Source organism: Oscarella lobularis, chromosome 2 (genome assembly GCF_947507565.1).
Source record: "Oscarella lobularis chromosome 2, ooOscLobu1.1, whole genome shotgun sequence".
Taxonomy (NCBI): domain Eukaryota; kingdom Metazoa; phylum Porifera; class Homoscleromorpha; order Homosclerophorida; family Oscarellidae; genus Oscarella; species Oscarella lobularis.
In genome coordinates this window covers 2,653,068-2,674,338 of record NC_089176.1, presented here as the reverse complement: position 1 = coordinate 2,674,338, position 21,271 = coordinate 2,653,068, and the positions used below count along the sequence as shown (strand labels likewise).

The 21,271-nt window shown below is 40.8% G+C and overlaps 2 protein-coding genes and 1 long non-coding RNA gene across 5 annotated transcripts; 2 read left to right on the top strand and 1 right to left on the bottom strand.

The window, feature by feature from the left end:
• The first annotated feature begins 7 nt into the window (after positions 1-7).
• LOC136183880 (multidrug resistance-associated protein 1-like) lies at positions 8-6,026 on the top strand. The gene is made up of 21 exons (XM_065970686.1): positions 8-98; positions 155-328; positions 473-610; positions 660-797; positions 855-998; positions 1,050-1,111; positions 1,162-1,290; positions 1,344-1,598; positions 1,652-1,829; positions 1,880-2,134; positions 2,197-2,262; positions 2,312-2,449; positions 2,548-2,846; positions 2,902-3,028; positions 3,081-3,257; positions 3,309-3,476; positions 3,525-3,608; positions 3,705-4,919; positions 4,972-5,444; positions 5,509-5,703; positions 5,763-6,026. Exons 1-21 carry the CDS (start codon positions 45-47, stop codon positions 5,869-5,871), a joined length of 4,578 nt encoding a protein of 1,525 aa, XP_065826758.1. The 5' UTR covers positions 8-44; the 3' UTR covers positions 5,872-6,026.
• On the bottom strand, positions 5,999-9,415 carry LOC136183881 (uncharacterized). 3 transcript variants are annotated; one of them, XR_010669260.1, is made up of 7 exons: positions 9,333-9,415; positions 8,949-9,008; positions 8,560-8,889; positions 8,463-8,500; positions 7,507-8,384; positions 6,602-7,362; positions 5,999-6,553 (listed from the first exon to the last, which is right to left on the bottom strand). XR_010669260.1 is itself a non-coding variant. In XM_065970688.1 (7 exons), exons 3-7 carry the CDS (start codon positions 8,962-8,964, stop codon positions 6,816-6,818), a joined length of 1,809 nt encoding a protein of 602 aa, XP_065826760.1. In that variant the 5' UTR covers positions 8,965-9,008; positions 9,149-9,197; positions 9,254-9,369; the 3' UTR covers positions 6,558-6,815. The 3 variants fall into 3 exon arrangements, 2 of the variants coding, with proteins under 2 accessions (XP_065826760.1, XP_065826759.1); XM_065970688.1 differs by lacking the exon at positions 5,999-6,553 and adding an exon at positions 9,149-9,197 and having other exon boundaries at positions 6,558-7,362; positions 9,254-9,369; XM_065970687.1 differs by lacking the exon at positions 5,999-6,553 and having other exon boundaries at positions 6,558-7,362.
• A 12-nt stretch (positions 9,416-9,427) lies between these two features.
• Positions 9,428-21,151, top strand: LOC136183879 (uncharacterized). The gene is made up of 5 exons (XR_010669258.1): positions 9,428-9,532; positions 20,332-20,513; positions 20,571-20,816; positions 20,877-20,960; positions 21,019-21,151. It is a non-coding gene; the product is annotated as an uncharacterized lncRNA (long non-coding RNA).
• Positions 21,152-21,271: the final 120 nt, after the last annotated feature.

Sequence of the window (21,271 nt, the reverse complement as noted above, 5' to 3'; positions counted from 1 at the left end):
ACGCGAAAGGAAAAAACCTAATACTTTTCAGTTTGCGAAGAGAAATGGGTGCAAACGATCGCCTCAACGCGATGTGTCGCCCCGTGAGCGACTTCTGGGTACGGAAACGGCGTTTCTCTCGACGTCACAACGAACGAAGCCGTTGTGTTTGCAGGGTCACGCCGTCTCGATCGGGCAAATCGACTTGACACCGTGCTTCGAAGACGTCGCACTTCTCCTCGTGCCGTCCATATTTCTCATTCTGCTCGCGATGGTTCAGTTTTTCGTCGAAAGTCGTCCGGATGCGATCATCCACGTTCGTCGCACCAAACTACACGTCCTTCGCACGGTACCGTACGCCACGCTAAACCAGAGACGAATAGATATAGTACTGTAGGCTTGGTTAGCTGTAGACGTTGCTCAACTAATTAGATAGGGATAAATTGGATGGAGGCTTCCGTTGGTATACCAGGTTTTCGGTTTTGCTTCTCAGGTCTTTGCTATCTGTTTGGGTTTGACGGGGCTCGCGGATCTCGCTCGAGTTGTAAGCTATACCCAATGGGAGACGTTCGGGGCTAGCCAAGTGGCATCCTATCAGTATCTATCTCCAGCTATTTTATTTGTCATCATGGTACGGAGAGTTGTATGTAGACTAGACAGTTTATAATGTATTCTGTTAGGTGTTGGTAGTGCTGAGTATTCAATGGTTCCGCAATCGAGGCGCTCGAGCGCCGGGCACCCTGCTTCTATTCTGGTTTCTAATGCTCATCTACGGCTCGCTGCGTCTTCGCACTTACATTCTTATAAACACATATGGGGTATGAGCAATTGTTTGTGTGTGGAGATCTTCCTTTTTTTTGAGGTGGATATACTAGGCTGTGTCTTTTTCTACGGCTGGACACGACATCACGTTTCATCTCACTTTATCTGCAATCAAATTCGTTCTCATTCTAATCTCGTTTGTGCTGTCCATAATGCCGGATCGGACGCCTCATTACGATCTTCTTGAAGGCGATTTGGTCTGTATTAAAACAATTTAGCCACGAAGAGAACGTCAAGTCTTCACTTAGAAAGTGTGTCCCGAGGCAAAGGCAACGTTTCTCTCGAAAATTTCCTTCTGGTGGATGACGAGGTGTGAACGTCTAAATTCTTATCTTTGAGAATCATTATGGTGCAATTTAGTATGATTTTCACCGGGTACAAGCGTCCGCTCACCGACGACGATCTCTTCGATCTCTATCCCGATGATATGGCTAAAGTGGTTGTGCCTCGATTCTTGAACGCGTGGAATCACGAAGTCAACAAGGCAAAGTAAGAGAAAAAGAGAACGTCAAAAAATATATGTGCTCAATAATGATTTTCAGGTTGAAAAATGCTCGAAAGACGCGGCTCTCACCATACGTAAAATACGACGTCGATACTTTGAACGGTAGCCTCGAATCACTGGACAAAGTAGCAATGATTCCACTGCGCGACGAAATCAATCGGCGCGGTCCCAAGGCGGCAACGCCGTCTCTATTCTTGGCCATCGCCAAAGCGTTCGGGGGGCTAATGCTCGCCGCTGCCGTCTTCAAATTCGGTCAGGACGTCTTGACGTTCATGGGGCCTCAACTTCTCAAGTCAGATGTCATACACTCTTGCTTCAAAAAATTACCTAATTAAAATTTATCAGATTGATGATTAATTTTACGAAGGACAAATCGATTCCCGTGTGGCGCGGCTACGTCTACGCCGTTCTTCTCTTCTTCAGCGCCCAAGCGCAGTCTCTGCTTTTGCATCAGTACTTCCATCGATGCTATCGCACGGGACTTCGCGTTAAGACAGCAATCATCAGCGCCGTATATCGAAAAGTAGAAAAAGAATGTGAAAAAAGCGTAGACTCGATTTTCTTGTTCCCCAGGCGTTACGAATGAATAATCAGTCTCGAAGGGAGTCGACTGTGGGCGAGATCGTAAATCTGATGGCGGTGGACGCGAGACGTTTTCTCGATCTGATGCCTTATATTCAAATGGTTTGGTCAGCTCCGCTTCAAATCACTTTGGCGATGTTTTTCTTGTGGGAAACAATCGGCGTGTTCACTCTCGCCGGTTTGGCCGTGTTGATACTGTTGATACCTCTCAACGCGGCGGTGGCAGTTGTTTCCAAAAAATTGCAGGTTAGATAGAAAGTGAGATCTCTGATACGACGATGAAGTTGGAACATCGTTGTCATTATAAGGTCAAGCAGATGAAATATAAGGACGAGAGGATTAAGCTTATCAACGAAGCTCTCAATGGCATCAAGGTACTCGACTGACAAGATAATTTTCATTTGAATAATTCGCGTGCTCTAGGTTATCAAGTTCTATGCGTGGGAGAAATCGTTTTTGAAGACGATTTCGGACGTTCGAAGAAAGGAATTGGCCGTTCTGAAAACGAACTTATACGTGATGTCCTTCATGCGTTTCACGTGGACGTGTGCGCCGTTCCTGGTTTGTCATCCCACCACTCTGTTAGATCAGGGAGAAGAATTGTCCCCTTGATCTAACATTGACTACATTATATAGAGCTATAACTGTTGTTTCCGTAGGTTGCTCTTGCAACGTTTTCTTCTTACACTCTAACCGGTCACAGGCTGACTCCGGAAAAGGCACTCGTGTCGCTTTCTCTCTTCAATATTTTACGATTTCCTCTCGTCATTTTGCCGCGAATCGTGTCGTCTCTTGTCGAAGCGTACGTGTCGATGAAACGCGTGACCAAGTTTCTCGGAAACGACGAGCTTGATCCGGAGGCGACGGATCGGTCGTCGGAAGGCGACGATGACGACGTGATAAAAGTGGAAGAGGCGTCGTTTTATTGGTCAAAAGACGACCGCGTGATATTGAGAGAGTAAGAAGAAGTCACTAAAATTAAAGAAATTGGCTGTACATCGTACGCCATGTAGGGTGAGTCTCAGCGTCAAACCGAAGAAATTGGTGGCCGTTGTGGGCCACGTGGGAGCAGGCAAGTCAAGTCTGATATCGGCCTTTCTGGGAGAAATGGAAAAAGACGGTGGAAGCGTGACACTGAAGGTAGAGTACGAATGCCTTAATAAAAGGTAATCAATTTGACTGTTCTTCCTAGGGATCTGTTGCATATGCTTCGCAACAGGCGTGGATCCAGAACGCAACTTTGCGCGACAACATCTTATTCGGATTGCCGTACGACCCAGAGAAGTACAATCGCACCGTTCGCGTTTGTGCTCTTGAACCGGACTTGGACGTACTGCCAGGCGGGGATATGACGGAAATAGGGGAAAAGGTAAATCAGAGACACTATATGAAGCTCCGTTTTCTATTTCTTGCAAATTAGGGTATCAACTTGAGCGGTGGGCAGAAGCAGCGAGTGAGCTTGGCTCGCGCCGTCTATCACAACCGCGACGTCTATCTTCTGGACGATCCACTGAGTGCCGTCGATTCTCACGTCGGTAAACATATATTTGATAATGTGATCGGACCAGAAGGCGTCCTAAGAGAAAAGGTACGGCATTTGTGACGGTTATATTACAGTTTTGATTCTCGACTCTAGGTTCGAATATTTGTGACTCATAGCGTCGTCTTCCTTCCTCAGTGCGATCAAATCATCGTCATGAAAGACGGAACAATCTCTGAAGTAAGGTTATTGGTACATAGGGGTTTTTACTAAAATTAGACACGAAGTTGTCTGTCTGTCTGTCTGTCTTCGTTAATTTTTTGACGTCATCTCCAGGTTGGCACGTACAACGAGCTTCAAACAAACGACGGCGATTTCGCCAGCTTTCTTCGCATCTACGCCAGAGCGGACAGTCCCAATGCCGACGATGAGACGAACGACGACGGCAACGATGACGTCAAAAAAGAAGCCGACGACAAAGACCCAGCGACGAAGCAGCAGACGTCCGACTCTCCAAAACCCGAAGAACGACGCCAGTCGACGATAGAAAAGGAAAAGACGGAGGTCGGCAACGTGAAACTCGGCGTATACTCCATCTATCTCCGCTCGTTGACGTGGCCCATCACCGCGGTTATAGTCGTCTTCTATCTTCTCCAAAACGGCGCGTCGGTCGGCTCGAACATCTGGCTCGCCAAGTGGAGCGACGACGAAATCGCGCGCGGACGCGAGAACGAGACGAACGCCACCGTTGTTCCATCGGTCAGCTACTATCTGGGCATCTACGCGGTATTCGGCGTCGGTCAGGCGCTCGCCGTCCTGTTTACGGCCTTCGCTGTCATTCTCGGCACGCTCATCGCCGCAAGAAGTCTCCACCGGAGTCTTCTCACCAACATTCTTCGCTCTCCAATGTCGTTCTTCGACACGACGCCGCTCGGTCGCATCGTCAATCGTTTCTCCAAGGACATCTACATGGTCGACGAGGCGATTCCCATGTCGCTTCGATCGTTTCTCGACACGCTTTTTAGCGTTGTTGCGATCGTTTTTATTATTTCGTACTCGACGCCGATTTTTCTCGTCGTCCTGCTGCCGCTCGGCGTTCTTTATTTTTTCACGCAGCGGTTCTACGTGGCGACGTCGCGACAGCTTCAGCGAATCGAGTCCGTTACGCGCTCGCCAATCTATTCGCATTTTCAGGAGACGCTCAATGGAACGAGCACGATACGCGCCTACGGCGCGACTGAGCAATTTGTCGCCGAGAACGAGATGCGAGTGGACACGAATCAGACGGCGTACTATCCGAACGTGTGCAGCAATCGTTGGCTCGCCGTACGATTGGAATTCGTCGGCAATTGCATCATTCTATTCGCCGCTCTGTTCGCTGTCATCGAACGCAACGATTCACACGTGTCCGCCGGACTCATCGGATTGTCGATCTCGTACGCTTTGCGAATCACGCAGACGTTGAATTGGATGGTGCGCATGACGAGCGAATTGGAGGCGAACATCGTGTCGGTGGAGAGAGTGAAGGAATATTCGGAAACGCCGACGGAGGTAGGAATATTCTCCTAATGACGTCATAATTTTATTTGTCATTCTTTTGCAGGCTCCGGCTATTGTGGACGACTGTCGTCCGTCGCCCGGTTGGCCGAACCTGGGCGAAGTCGAATTCAACTCTTATTCGACGCGCTATCGTGACGGTCTCGATCTCGTTCTCAAAGACGTCGACTGTCGCGTGAAGCCGGGCGAGAAGATTGGTATTGCCGGACGCACGGGCGCCGGCAAGTCGTCGTTGACTCTCAGCGTGTTTCGTCTCATCGAAGCGGCGGGCGGCAGCATCGTCGTCGACGGCGTCGACATAGCGCGTCTCGGTTTGGACGACTTGCGCTCGCGCATTACGATCATTCCGCAGGATCCCGTTCTGTTTTCGGGAACTCTGCGTCTCAATTTGGATCCGTTTGAAGATCACAGTGACGACGAGATTTGGCAGTCGTTGGAGAATGCTCATTTGAAAGAATTTTTTACTCTAATCAACGCGGATCTGAATTACGAGATATCAGAAGGAGGAGAAAATCTTAGGTGAGGCGGATTATATGAATCCGGCTCTTACGTAATTTGAACTACTATCGTTATTGTTCTTTAGTGTCGGACAGCGGCAATTGGTGTGTCTCGCTCGTGCCCTTTTGCGCAAGACGAAAATTCTCGTTCTCGACGAAGCGACGGCGGCCGTCGACCTGGAGACGGACGATCTGATTCAGAAGACGATTCGTCGCGAGTTCGCCGACTGCACGATACTCACCATTGCACATCGCATCAACACGATAATGGACAGCGATCGGTAAGCGGAACAAACGGTTAGTTAGTATCTTTTGATATCCGTCTTTTTTTTCTCTTCAGCATTATTGTTCTGGATAAGGGGCAGGTTGTCGAATTCGATTCTCCTGCTAACCTACTGGCAGAAAGAGGAATTTTCTACGGAATGGCAGTCCATTCAGGGCTTGCCTAATTCTGCAAGTTCATTTTATCTCTTCTTTGTTTTAATTAATTTGACGAAAAAGTGTCGGTACTGTGATCGGCTACAGTACCACAAAGTGGCGAATTGGTTAGATTTTTAACATTCTACGTTAAAACACAGATCTATTATGAAAAGCGTTACAGTAATTCCGGTCTCGTACCTAATCGAGTTCATGCTGAATACGGTGGCTCCACCCACATACCCATCGAGGGGTAGAGTGCGCGAGCCGGAACGCCGGCCACGCTGCTGACTCCCGCTGACTCACGGTCGAGAGCGCGGAAGAATTCTAAAACTACAGGATCTACGGCTACGGACGCTTTAGCTTGCGAGTGCAAACGATCGTCTAAACGCGATGTGTCGCCCCGTTAGCGACTTCTGGGTACGCGAGGTCACGGACGAATACGTTGTGTTTGCAGGGCCACGCCGTCTCGATCGGGCAAATCGACCTGACTCCGTGCTTCGAAGACGTCGCTCTTCTCCTCCTACCGTCCACGTTTCTCATTTTGCTCGCGACGGTGCAGTTTTTCGTCGAAAGTCGTCCGGATGCGATCATCATCGTGCGTTGCACCAAACTAGCACGGTGCGCAACGCCTGCACCTCGGAAATAGAGAGCGCGAGGAGGAAACAGAAGCCCATGCAAAGGGCTGCCCTTCTGTCGACGTGAACATTTTTCCTAAAAAAATAATCAAAAATTTCACATCCAAAAAAACGATCCGTCGACTTGGCTATAAATGGGATGGTTTCTTCTCAGGCCTTTGCTGTCTGTTTGGGCTTGACGAGGCTCGCGGATCTCGTTCGAGTTGTAAGCTATACTCAATGGGAGACGTTCGGTGCTAGCCAAGTGGCATCCTATCAGTATCTATCTCCAGCTACAACACAAAATCACATCGTGACCTGGGAGCCGCATACGCAAAGTCATTAGAGAAAAAAACAGATCATAATTCCACCTTCTTCGTAAGACAGTCGAGGCTGTAGCAGTGAGCACGGTAAAGGTGCCAATCGTGTTCGGCCTTCAGAGGTGCACCACATCTGACTCCCTCTGGCCAATTCAACAAGACGTTAGTGGACGGATACACCTGCTTCTCCTCCACCCCCGACCAGTCAAAATCGATGACTTGGACTTCGACGTCGTCGCCGTTCTTCCACGAGACATAGACATTCGGAGCTCGGAAATCGCCGTGCACGAGACGTCTGCCTTCGGTTGCGTCACCGTGCAACATTTCCAAAGCTTCCTTCATCTTCTCTTTAATTTTCTCTGCAGCCTCGCAATCTGCAGAACTCATCTTCAGAAAAAGATAGTTCAAAGGAACGAAATTGGTATCTAATTTTCTCATCATGATTGCCCACACACAGCCGAAGGTCGACGGCAAAGGAACGCAGTTGAAAAGTTCCGGAGCCATCCTTTTCTTCGCGCAGCGTTCGTGGGCCTCGCTTCCATAGCGGCTCACTGCCAATTTGACAATGCAACTTTCGTCTTCTTTACTATAAATGAAACATACGGTTTTGGAATGCAGCTAATGTTTTGACTTGAAAACGCGGCAAGAACAGATTAGATATCTAATCCGTTCTTGGCAAGAGATTAGATATATAATCTGTTCTTATGAACTAGCAACAAAAGTCTCTTACTTTTCGACTTCAAAGACGTTTCTTACGAGGTGCTTAGTGAACTGAAATTGTTTGGATTGGTCGAGAAGCCTTGCAACGCAATCGCAAGGCAAGACGCGGCGATAGTTGGGATCTGAATTAAATTTCATACACTCCGCCTTTTCTTCCCACATTTGATTCAGAGCGTGGACCCCGCGTCGAAGCTTCATGAGAAACTTGGCGCATTCCTTTTCGTTACCAAGACGGAAGCTAGCTTCTGCTAGAAGGCAGTAGTGAATTTTCATCGCCTCTTTCCCTTTTCCTTCGGGCAAACGAATGGCTCCATACAATTGAGCGTGTTTGCCTCTCATTCCAAGCAGAAAGCAAGGATAGGCTTTCATTGCCGACAGAAGAGGTTCAGCGACACCTTTAAGCTTCACTTTACTCGCCAAGCGACGTAGATACTCCAGTAGTTGAATGAGATAGTCACCGGCGCCCGCGTCTATTTTGCTTTCTTCAATGAGAACAGCCAAACTTTGAAGTAAGTTCAGAACAACGCCGTCTGGAAGCTGACCATCAAAATCAATGTCCTTAAAAGCGTGACTTTCGCCTTTCCAGTGTAGAAGAGGGAAATCACTTCCCAGCACGTCAAGCAAGACGTCTCGTACAATTGGCTGCATAAATCGCTCCTCAACCTTGGAATGAAAAACGTGCTTATCGGTCCAATCAGCTTCAATCAGCCGCGTGGCAGGACCCATCATCTCTTGGCAATCGTCGTCGTCACTGTCACGAATTTCTCCCACGCAGTAGAACGCGTGGCACAGTGCAATTGTTGTTGGGTCATAATTCGAAAACTTGTGGTACACAACATCGCATCCTTTCGCATCGTTGGCGTTTGTTGACGCGCTATGACCAGAGACCTGTAAAAAGAAGAAAAGCGAGCAACGAAAAATGAAATATGATTCATACGCGTTTCCCAACCCGTCACACACACTCACCGTCGTCAACGCCTCCATCTGAGCTGCTAATTCATCAACTAAAAGCAGATTGAATTTGAATGAGAGCTATGCAGCATATGACATTTGTTTTTCTTACCGGACGTCTCAGGGACTTTTTCTAAGTTTGCTGGTTCGGATTGGGTACACAAGGTCATTTCCTCTCCGTTGTAGTTCATTTTGAACGTGACTTGGCATCGGTATTGACCAGGGCATTTTTCAGGATTCAATACGATCAGAGTTGAAACGCTTGTTGCTGCCTTAGGACTAATAAAATCGTCCTGGTACATCAGATCTTTCAGCTTCAGATCTGGATCTCTGTCATTTAGCAGCCACTTGAAAGACGGCGTCCAGCCTCTGCACTTTGCAGTACAAATGGCCGTCCCATCTATTGACATTGTGTCTTGTATGCTAACGCTCGGGATTCCGTCTGTTTGAAAAGTACAATATCGAATAATAAACCACGTTTAAGATTGCTATCGTAGATACCAAATAGCAGTGACATTTTCACTCACAGAAAGTACAGCAGAATCAAATCTGTTTCCAGATCTACATGAAAACGCATTAGTTTAGCCCCACTACTAATTTGCGCCGACCCGCTGTGTTTTAGGGTTAGGATAGGGGGTTAGGTATGTACGTATCGTTCATGGTTTCACCCGTTTGACCTCGTTTTTATGCGGTTTCCTTACGCTAGGCCATTTCCTTTTCAATTGGCACCGTATAGCGCGGCCCGCGTGACTATATAGAAACGAGAACCGCTTTATACGGAGCCCAGTCGCTAAGAAAACATTAACCGTTTATGACCCCTGTTACGACTCGGAGTCGGCCGCTGGTTTCGACGTCGTTCAGTATTCCGCTTGTCGTGTTACGTACCTTATAAGCAGCGATAAGCAGCGACGACCGGTTCTTGAACGAAACCAAACCAGAGATAGCCCCTATAACCGTGTAGTGGCACGCGCATGCGCTAAACTACTAGCCACGGAGTGTCCCCAAAGCAGCAACGCCGTCTCTATCCTTGGCCCTCACCAAAACGTTTGGGGGGCTAATGCTCGCCGCTGCCGTCTTCAAATTCGGTAAGGGCTTCCTCGGTCAGGACGTCTTGACGTTTATGAGGCCTCCAGTCAGTTATCAGTCTTCAATAAATTATAAAACAATTTTTCAAATTGATGATTAAGAATCAAAGATTAGGCTTTCAATTTAAAATTTAGGCCCTAAGAATCAAAGATTAGGTCCTCAATTTAATATTTAGCCGCTAAGAATCAAAGATTAGGCCCTCAATTTAAAATTTAGGCCCTAAGAATCGAAGATTAGGCCCTCAATTTAAAATTTAGGCCCTAAGAATCGAAGATTAGGCGCTCAATTTAATGTTTAGCATCTAAGAATCAAAGATTAGGTCCTCAATTTAATGTTTAGCCCCTAAGAATCAAAGATTAGGCCCTCAATTTAATATTTAGGCCTTAAGAATCGAAGATTAGGCCCTGAATTTAATATTTATGCCCTATGAATAGAAGATTAGGCTCTCAATTTAATATTTAGTCCTTTAGAATCAAAGATTAGGCCCTCAATTTAAAATTTAGGCCCTAAGAATCGAAGATTAGGCCCTCAATTTAATATTTAGGCCCTAAGAATCAAAGATTAGGCCCTCAATTTAATATTTAGTCCTTTAGAATTAAAAATTATGTCCTTAAATTAAAATTTAGGCTCTAAGAATCAAAGATTAGGCTCTCAATTTAATATTTGGGCCCTTAGAATCGAAGATTAGGCCCTCAATTTTATATTTAACCCTTAAGAATCAAAGGTTAAGCTCTTAATTTAATATTTAGGCCCTAAGAATCGAAGATTAGGTCCTCAATTTAATATTTAGGCCCTAAGTATCGAAGATTAGGCCCTCAATTCAATATTTAGTCTTTTAGAATCAAAGATTAGGTCCTCAATTTAAAATTTAGGCCCTCAAAATCGAAGATTAAGCACTCAATTTACTATTTAGGCCCTAAGAAACAAAGATTAGGTCCTTAATTTAATGTTTAGCCCTTAAAAATCAAAGATTAGGCCCTCAGTTTAAAATGTAGGCCCTAAGAATCGAAGATTAGGCCCTCAATTTAATATTTAACTTTTAAGAATCAAAGATTAGGCACTCAATTTAATATTTAGGCCCTAAGAATCAAAGGTTACGTCCTCAATTTGATATATAGGTTCTAAGAATCGAAGATTAGGCCCTCAATTTGAACTTTAAGCCCTAAGAATCAAAGATTAGGCCCTCAATTTAAAATTTAGATCTTAAGAATCGAAGATTAGGCCCTCAATTTAATATTTAGTCCTTTAGAATCAAAGATTAGGTCCTCAATTTAAAATTTAGGCCTTAAAAATCGAAGATTAAGTCCTCAATTTAATATTTAGGCCCTAAGAAACAAAGATTAGGTCCTTAATTTAATGTTTAGTCCTTAAAGATCAAAGATTAGGCCTTCAATTTAAAATTTAGGCCCTAAGAATCGAAGATTAGGCCCTCAATTTAATATTTAGGCCCTAAGAATCGAAGATTAGGCCCTCAATTTAATATTTAACCCTTAAGAATCAAAGATTAGGCCCTCAATTTAAAATTTAGGCCCTAAGAATCGAAGATTAGGCCCTCAATTTAAAATTTAGGCCCTAAGAATCGAAGATTAGGCGCTCAATTTAATGTTTAGCCTCTAAGAATCAAAGATTAGGTCCTCAATTTAATGTTGAGCCCCTACGAATCAAAGATTAGTCTCTCAATTTAATATTTAGGCCTTAAGAATCAAAGATTAGTCCCTCAATTTAAAATTTAGGGTTCCAACAATCGAAGATTAGGCTCTCAATTCAATATTTAGGCGCTAAGAATCAAAGATTATGTCCTCAATTTAATATTTAGGCCCTAAGAATCGAAGATTAGGCCCTCAATTTAATATTTAGTCCTTTAGAATCAAAGATTAGGTCCTCAATTTATAATTTAGGCCCTAAGAATCGAAGATTAGGCCCTCAATTTAATATTTAGGCTCTAAGAATCGAAGATTAGGCCCTCAATTAAATATTTAGGCCCTAAGAATCGAAGATTAGGCCCTCAATTTAATATTTAGGCTCTAAGAATCAAAGATTAGGTCCTCAATTTAATGTTTAGCCCCTAAGAATGAAAGTTTAGGCTCTCAATTTAATATTTATGCCTTAAGAATCAAAGATTAGTCCCTCAATTTAAAATTTATGCCCCAAGAATCGAAGATTAGGCCCTCAATTCAATATTTAGGCCTTAAGAATCAAAGATTAGGTCCTCAATTTAATTTTTAGCCTCTAAGAATCAAAGATTAGGCCCTCAATTTGATATTTAGGCGCTAAGAATCGAAGATTAGGCCCTCAATTTGAACTTTAGGCCCTAAGAAGCAAAGATTAGGCCCTCAATTTAAAATTTAGACCCTAAGAATCGAAGATTATGTCCTCAATTTAATGTTTAGCTCCTTAGAATCAAAGATTAGTCTCTAATTTAATATTTAAGCCTTAAGAATCAAAGATTAGGCCCTCAATTTAAAATTTAGGCCCCAAGAATCGAAGATTAGGCCGTCAATTCAATATTTAGGCCTTAAGAATCAAAGATTAGGTCCTCAATTTAATGTTTAGCCCCTAAGAATCAAAGATTAGGCACTCAATTTAATATTTAGGTCTTAAGAATCAAAGATGAGGTCCTCAATTTAATGTTTAGCTCCTTAGAATCAAAGATTAGGCCCTCAATTTAATATTTGGGCCCCAAGAATCGAAGATTATGTTCTCAATTTAATATTTAGGCCCTAAGAATCGAAGATTAGGCCCTCAATTTTAAATTTAGGCCTTAAGAATGGAAGATTAGGTCCTCAATTTACTATTTAGGGTCTAAGAAAAAAGATTAGGTTCTTAATTTAATGTTTCGCCCTTAAGAATCAAAGATTAGGCCCTCAATTTAAAATTTAGGCCCTAAGAATCGAAGATTAGGCGCTCAATTTAATATTTAGCCTCTAAGAATCAAAGATTAGGTACTGAATTTAATGTTTAGCCGCTAAGAATCAAAGATTAGGCCCTCAATTTAATATTTAGGCCCTAAGAATCAAAGATTAGGTCCTCAATTTAATGTTTAGTTCCTAAGAATCAAAGATTAGGCCCTCAATTTAATATTTAGTCCTTTAGAATCAAAGATTAGGTCCTCAATTTATAATTTAGGCCCTAAGAATCGAAGATTAGGCCCTCAATTTAATATTTAGGCTCTAAGAATCAAAGATTGGGTCCTCAATTTAATGTTTAGCCCCTAAGAATCGAAGATTAGGCCCTCAATTAAATATTTAGGCCCTAATAATCGAAGATTAGGCCCTCAATTTAATATTTAGGCTCTAAGAATCAAAGATTAGGTCCTCAATTTAATGTTTAGCCCCTAAGAATGAAAGTTTAGGCTCTCAATTTGAACTTTAAGCCCTAAGAATCAAAGATTAGGCCCTCAATTTAAAATTTAGGCTTAAAGAATCGAAGATTAAGTCCTCAATTTAATATTTAGGCCCTAAGAAACAAAGATTAGGTCCTTAATTTAATGTTTAGCCCTTAAAAATTAAAGATTAGGCCTTCAATTTAAAATTTAGGCCCTAAGAATCGAAGATTAGGCCCTCAATTTAATATTTAGGCCCTAAGAATCGAAGATTAGGCCCTCAATTTAATATTTAACCCTTAAGAATCAAAGATTAGGTCCTCAATTTAAAATTTAGGCCCTAAGAATCGAAGATTAGGCCCTCATTTTAATATTTAGGCCCTAAGAATCGAAGATTAGGCCCTCAATTTAATATTTAGGCCCTAAGAATCGAAGATTAGGCCCTCAATTTAATATTTAACCCTTAAGAATCAAAGATTAGGTCCTCAATTTAAAATTTAGGCCCTAAGAATCGAAGATTAGGCCCTCATTTTAATATTTAGGCCTTTAGAGTCAAAGATTAGGCCCTCAATTTACTATTTAGGCCCTAAGAAACAAAGATTAGGTCCTTAATTTAATGTTTAGCCCTTAAGAATCAAAGATTAGGCCCTCAGTTTAAAATTTAGGCCCTAAGAATCGAAGATTAGGCCCGCAATTTAATATTTATGCCCTAAGAATCGAAGATTAGGCCCTCAATTTAATATTTAGTCTTTTAGAATCAAAGATTAGGTCCTCAATTTAAAAATTAGGCCCTAAGAATCGAATATTAGGCCCTCAATTTAATATTTAGGCCCTAAGAATCAAAGATTAGGTCCTCAATTTAATGTTTAGCCCCTAAGAATCAAAGATTAGGCACTCAATTTAATATTTAGGTCTTAAGAATCAAAGATGAGGTCCTCAATTTAATGTTTAGCTCCTTAGAATCAAAGATTAGGCCCTCAATTTAATATTTAGGCCCCAAGAATCGAAGATTATGTCCTCAATTTAATATTTAGGCCCTAAGAATCGAAGATTAGGCCCTCAATTTAATATTTAGTCCTTTAGAATCAAAGATTAGGTCCTCAATTTATAATTTAGGCCCTAAGAATCGAAGATTAGGCCCTCAATTTAATATTTAGGCTCTAAGAATCAAAGATTGGGTCCTCAATTTAATGTTTAGCCCCTAAGAATCGAAGATTAGGCCCTCAATTAAATATTTAGGCCCTAATAATCGAAGATTAGGCCCTCAATTTAATATTTAGGCTCTAAGAATCAAAGATTAGGTCCTCAATTTAATGTTTAGCCCCTAAGAATGAAAGTTTAGGCTCTCAATTTGAACTTTAAGCCCTAAGAATCAAAGATTAGGCCCTCAATTTAAAATTTAGGCTTAAAGAATCGAAGATTAAGTCCTCAATTTAATATTTAGGCCCTAAGAAACAAAGATTAGGTCCTTAATTTAATGTTTAGCCCTTAAAAATTAAAGATTAGGCCTTCAATTTAAAATTTAGGCCCTAAGAATCGAAGATTAGGCCCTCAATTTAATATTTAGGCCCTAAGAATCGAAGATTAGGCCCTCAATTTAATATTTAACCCTTAAGAATCAAAGATTAGGTCCTCAATTTAAAATTTAGGCCCTAAGAATCGAAGATTAGGCCCTCATTTTAATATTTAGGCCCTAAGAATCGAAGATTAGGCCCTCAATTTAATATTTAGGCCCTAAGAATCGAAGATTAGGCCCTCAATTTAATATTTAACCCTTAAGAATCAAAGATTAGGTCCTCAATTTAAAATTTAGGCCCTAAGAATCGAAGATTAGGCCCTCATTTTAATATTTAGGCCCTAAGAATCGAAGATTAGGCCCTCAATTTAATATTTAGGCCTTTAGAGTCAAAGATTAGGCCCTCAATTTACTATTTAGGCCCTAAGAAACAAAGATTAGGTCCTTAATTTAATGTTTAGCCCTTAAGAATCAAAGATTAGGCCCTCAGTTTAAAATTTAGGCCCTAAGAATCGAAGATTAGGCCCGCAATTTAATATTTATGCCCTAAGAATCGAAGATTAGGCCCTCAATTTAATATTTAGTCTTTTAGAATCAAAGATTAGGTCCTCAATTTAAAAATTAGGCCCTAAGAATCGAATATTAGGCCCTCAATTTAATATTTAGGCCCTAAGAATCAAAGATTAGGTCCTCAATTTAATGTTTAGCCCCTAAGAATCAAAGATTAGGCACTCAATTTAATATTTAGGTCTTAAGAATCAAAGATGAGGTCCTCAATTTAATGTTTAGCTCCTTAGAATCAAAGATTAGGCCCTCAATTTAATATTTAGGCCCCAAGAATCGAAGATTATGTCCTCAATTTAATATTTAGGCCCTAAGAATCGAAGATTAGGCCCTCAATTTTAAATTTAGGCCTTAAGAATGGAAGATTAGGTCCTCAATTTACTATTTAGGGTCTAAGAAAAAAAGATTAGGTTCTTAATTTAATGTTTCGCCCTTAAGAATCAAAGATTAGGCCCTCAGTTTAAAATTTCGGCCCTAAGAATCGAAGATTAGGCCCTCAATTTAATATTTAGGCCCTAAGAATCGAAGATTAGGTCCTCAATTTAATATTTAGGCCCTAAGAATCGAAGATTAGGCCCTCAATTCAATATTTAGTCTTTTAGAATCAAAGATTAGGTCCTCAATTTAAAATTTAGGCCCTAAAAATCGAAGATTAAGCACTCAATTTACTATTTAGGCCCTAAGAATCAAAGATTACGTCCTCAATTTGATATTTAGGTTCTAAGAATCGAAGATTAGGCCCTCAATTTGAACTTTAAGCCCTAAGAATCAAAGATTAGGCCCTCAATTTAAAATTTAGGCCTTAAGAATCGAAGATTAAGTCCTCAATTTAATATTTAGGCCCTAAGAAACAAAGATTAGGTCCTTAATTTAATGTTTAGCCCTTAAAATGAAAGATTAGGCCTTCAATTTAAAATTTAGGCCCTAAGAATCGAAGATTAGGCCCTCAATTTAATATTCAGGCCCTAAGAAACAAAGATTAGGTCCTTAATTTAATGTTTAGCTCTTAAGAATCAAAGATTAGGCCCTTAATTTAATATTTATGCCCTTAGAATCGAAGACGAGGTTCTCAATTTAATATTTAGGCCCTAAGAATCGAAGATTAGGCCCTCAATTTAATATTTAGGCCCTAAGAATCAAAGATTAGGTCCTCAATTTAATGTTTAGCCCCTAAGAATCAAAGATTAGGCTCTCAATTTAATATTTAGGCCTTAAGAATCAAAGATTAGTCCCTCAATTTAAAATTTAGGCCCCAAGAATCGAAGATTAGGCTCTCAATTCAATATTTAGGCGGTAAGAATCAAAGATTAGGCCCTCAATTTAATATTTAGGCCCTAAGAATCAAAGATTAGGTCCTCAATTTAATGTTTAGCCCCTAAGAATCAAAGATTAGGCCCTCAATTTAATTTTTTGTTTTTTAGAATTAAAAATTAGGTCCTTAAATTAAAATTTAGGCTCTAAGAATCGAAGATTAGGCTCTCAATTTAATATTTGGGCCCTTAGAATCGAAGATTAGGCCCTCAATTTAATATTTAGGCCTCAAGAATCAAAGATTAGGCTCTCAATTTAATATTTAGGCCTTAAGAATCAAAGATTAGGCCCTCAATTTAAAATTTTGGCCTCAAGAATCGAAGATTAGGCCCTCCATTCAATATTTAGGTCCTAAGAATCGAAGATTATGTCCTCAATTTAGTATTTAGGCCCTAAGAATCGAAGATTAGGCCCTCAATTTAATATTTAGTCCTTTAGAATCAAAGATTAGGTCCTCAATTTAAAATTTAGGCCCTAAAAATCGAAGATTAAGCCCTCAATTTACTATTTAGGCCCTAAGAAACAAAGATTAGGTCCTTATTTTAATGTTTTGCCCTTAAGAATCAAAAATTAGGCCTTCAGTTTAAAATTTAGGCCCTAAGAATCGAAGATTAGGACCTCAATTTAATATTTAGGCCCTAAGAATCGAAGATTAGGCCCTGAATTTAATATTTAACCCTTAAGAATCAAAGATTAGGCCCTCAATTTAAAATTTAGGTTTTAAGAATCAATGATTAGGCCCTCAATTTAAAATTTAGGCCCCAAGAATCGAAGATTAGGCCCTCAATTTAATATTTAGTCCTTAAGAATGGAAGATTAGGTTCTCAATTTACTATTTAGGCTCTAAGAATCAAAGATTGGGTCCTCAATTTAATGTTTAGCCCCTAAGAATCGAAGATTAGGCCCTCAATTAAATATTTAAGCCCTAATAATCGAAGATTAGGCCCTCAATTTAATATTTAGGCCCTAAGAATCAAAGATTATGTCCTCAATTTAATGTTTAGCCCCTAAGAATCAAAGATTAGGCTCTCAATTTAATATTTAGGCCTTAAGAATCAAAGATTAGGTCCTCAATTTAATGTTTAGTTCCTAAGAATCAAAGATTAGGCCCTCAATTTAATATTTAGCCCTTAAGAATCAAAAATTAGGCCCTCAGTTTAAAATTTAGGCCTTAAGAATCGAAGATTAGGACCTCAATTTAATATTTAGGCCCTAAGAATCAAAGATTAGGCCCTCAATTTAATATTTAACTTTTACGAATCAAAGATTAGGCACTCAATTTAATATTTAGGCCCTAAGAATCAAAGATTAGGTCCTCAATTTAATGTTTAGCCCCTTAGAATCAAAGATTAGGCCCTCAATTTAATATTTAGGCCCTAAGAATCGAAGATTATGTCCTCAATTCAATATTTAGGTCCTAAGAATCGAAGATTATGTCCTCAATTTAGTATTTGGGCCCTAAGAATCGAAGATTAGGCCCTCAATTTAATATTTAACCCTTAAGAATCAAAGATTAGGCCCTCAATTTAAAATTTAGGTTTTAAGAATCAATGATTAGGCCCTCAATTTAAAATTTAGGCCCCAAGAATCGAAGATTAGGCCCTCAATTCAATATTTAGGCCCCGGGAATCGAAGATTAGGCCCTCAATTTAATATTTAGTCCTTAAGAATGGAAGATTAGGTCCTCAATTTACTATTTAGGCTCTAAGAATCAAAGATTGGGTCCTCAATTTAATGTTTAGCCCCTAAGAATCGAAGATTAGGCCCTCAATTAAATATTTAGGCCCTAATAATCGAAGATTAGGCCCTCAATTTAATATTTAGGCTCTAAGAATCAAAGATTAGGTCCTCAATTTAATGTTTAGCCCCTAAGAATGAAAGTTTAGGCTCTCAATTTGAACTTTAAGCCCTAAGAATCAAAGATTAGGCCCTCAATTTAAAATTTAGGCCTAAAGAATCGAAGATTATGTCCTCAATTTAATATTTAGGCCCTAAGAAACAAAGATTAGGTCCTTAATTTAATGTTTAGCCCTTAAGAATCAAAGATTAGGCCCTCAATTTAAAATTTAGGCCCTAAGAATCGAAGATTAGGCGCTCAATTTAATATTTAGCCTCTAAGAATCAAAGATTAGGTCCTCAATTTAATATTTAGTCCTTTAGAATCAAAGATTAGGTCCTCAATTTAAAATTTAGGCCCTAAAAATCGAAGATTAGGCCCTCAATTTAATATTTAGGTCCTAAGAATCAAAGATTAGGCCCTCAATTTTATATTTAACCCTTAAGAATCAAAGGTTAAGCCCTCAATTTAATATTTAGGCCCTAAGAATCGAAGATTAGGCCCTCATTTTAATATTTAGGCCCTAAGAATCTAAGATTAGGCCCTCAATTTAATATTTAGGCCTTTAGAGTCAAAGATTAGGCCCTCAATTTACTATTTAGGCCCTAAGAAACAAAGATTAGGTCCTTAATTTAATGTTTAGCCCTTAAGAATCAAAGATTAGGCCCTCAGTTTAAAATTTAGGCCCCAAGAATCGAAGATTAGGCCCTCAATTCAATATTTAGGCCCCAGGAATCGAAGATTAGGCCCTCAATTTAATATTTAGTCCTTTAGAATCAAAGTTTAGGCCCTCAATTTAAAATTTAGGCCTTAAGAATCGAAGATTAGGCCCTCAATTTAATATTTAGGCCCTAAGAATCAAAGATTAGGTCTTCAATTTAATGTTTAGCTTCTAAGAATCAAAGATTAGGCCCTCAATTTAATATTTAGGCCCTAAGAATCGAAGATTAGGCCCTCTATTTAGTATTTAGGCCCTAGGAATCAAAGATTAGGTCCTCAATTTAATATTTAGGCCTTAAGGCCTAAATATTAAATTGAGGGCCTAATCTTCGATTCTTAGGGGCTAAACACAAGATAATGATGGCCCGTTGTTAGCCATCATGTGATCCACGAACACCCTTAGCAGCCGATCTCTATTAGTGCCTACAGCATGTGCATTATGGGCATCACATTGCCTAACCACACCTTTATCGGCCCGGAAATATGTCTACTTCTGTAAAAATGGGAATGGGGCACCTGGTGGCTATGCCTTTACTCTACAGATTTCAGGTGTTCTATTTACATGTATATATCAAAGGAGCGATTCACCTGTCGAGTAAAGGTGACACAGAGCTACCCTTCCCTTGCCCCCACTCGGGTGCATGATCAAGTGGCACGTTATCAGCTCGCAGTTGGGTTTGCGTGCTGCGAGCTTGGCTCGCAGCACGACAAACCCAACGTGCTCCTTTACTGTGTTCCCTCGATGAGCGTTACTAATAAAGCTCAATTGTTATGTGCCAGTTGTGTTTAATAGTAGCCTATGCCTACATACGTACGCGTTCCAGAACTTAGTACACAATCCGGGGTTACTATCTATCTACTGTGACGTCACCTTTTCGCCAGCAATTGTGTTCAAAATACGGGAGAGTATGACATCACAATGACTGTGATGTCATAAAGGCACCTGTATGTCTGATTGGTCTAAGTGCGATTGTGACGTCAGGGTATACCGACAGACCGACAGACACTTTCCGATTTTGGCCGATCACGTTTGAGAGACCCTCCCACCAGGGAATAAATTAAGGACCTAATCTTTGATTCTTAGGGCCTAAATATTAAATTGAGGGCCTAATCTTCGATTCTTAGGGCCAAAATTTTAAATTGAGGGCCTAATCTTTGATTCCAAAAGCCTAAATATTAAATTGAGAGCCTAATCTTCGATTCCTAGGGCATAAATATTAAATTGAGGGCCTAATCTTTGATTATTAGAGGCAAAATATTAAATTGAGGGCCTAATCTTTGACTCTAAATGCCTAAATATTAAATTGAGAGCCTAATCTTCGATTCTAAGGGCATAAATATTAAATTGAGGGCCTAATCTTTGATTCTTAGGGCCTAAATATTGAATTGAGGGCCTAATCTTCGATTCTTGGGGCCTAAATTTTAAATTGAGGGCCTAATCTTTGATTCTTAAGAATCGAAGATTAGGCCCTCAATTTAAAATTTTTTCTCTAAGAATCGAAGATTAGGCCCTCAATTTAATATTTAGGCCTTAACTTTACGAAGGACAAATCGATTCCCGTGTGACGCGGTTACGTCTACTCCGTTCTTCTCTTCTTCAGCGCTCAAGCGCAGTCCCTTCTTTTGCATCAGTACAGTGTACTTCCATCGATGTTATCTCACACGGGAATTCGCGTCAAGACGGCAATCATCAGCGCCGTATGTCGAAAGGTAGAGAAAAAAAAATGTGTTTCCAACGTAAAAGTATGAACTTTTTTTCTTATCCAGGCGTTGCGAATGAATAATCAATCTGAAAGGGCGTCGACCGTGGGCGAGATCGTGAATCTGATGGCAGTGGACGCTAGACATTTTCTCGATCTCATGCCTTGTATTCAAATGGTTTGATCGGCACCGTTTCAAATCATCTTGGCAATGTTTTTCTTGTGGGAAACGATCGGCGTGTTCACTCTCGCCGGTTTGGCCGTGTTGATACCTCTCAACACGGCGGTGGCAGTTGTTTCCAAAAAATTACAGGTTAGATAGAAAGTGGGAACTCTGATATAACGATGAAATTGAACGCCGTTGCACTATAAGGTTAAGCAGATAAAATATAAGGACGAGAGGATTAATCAACGCGGATCTGAATTACGAGATATCAGAAGGAGGAGAAAATCTTAGGTGAGGCGGATGATATAACGTAATAAAATTTTGAACTATTATCGTTATTGTTCTTTAGCGTCGGACAGCGGCAATTGGTGTGTCTCGCTCGTGCTCTTTTGCGCAAGACGAAAATTCTCGTTCTCGACGAAGCGACAGCGGCCGTCGACCTGGAGACGGATGATCTGATTCAGAAGACAATTCGTCGCGAGTTCGCCGACTGCACGATACTCACCATTGCGCATCGCATCAACACAATAATGGACAGCGACCGGTAAGCGGAACAATCGGTTAGTATCTTTTGATATCCGTATTTTCTCTCTTCAGCATTA

Excerpts from the sequence above, each read along its gene's own strand:
- LOC136183880 (XM_065970686.1), top strand. The coding sequence starts at position 45 with ATGGGTGCAAACGATCGCCTCAACGCGATGTGTCGCCCCGTGAGCGAC. Across the intron at positions 329-472 it reads AACTACACGTCCTTCGCACG|GTCTTTGCTATCTGTTTGGG; the intron begins GTACCGTACGCC and ends TTTGCTTCTCAG. Across the intron at positions 2,450-2,547 it reads GGACGTGTGCGCCGTTCCTG|GTTGCTCTTGCAACGTTTTC; the intron begins GTTTGTCATCCC and ends TTGTTTCCGTAG.
- LOC136183881 (XM_065970687.1), bottom strand. Across the intron at positions 8,385-8,462 it reads AGATGGAGGCGTTGACGACG|GTCTCTGGTCATAGCGCGTC; the intron begins GTGAGTGTGTGT and ends TTCTTTTTACAG. Across the intron at positions 7,363-7,506 it reads AACGTCTTTGAAGTCGAAAA|TAAAGAAGACGAAAGTTGCA; the intron begins GTAAGAGACTTT and ends TTTCATTTATAG.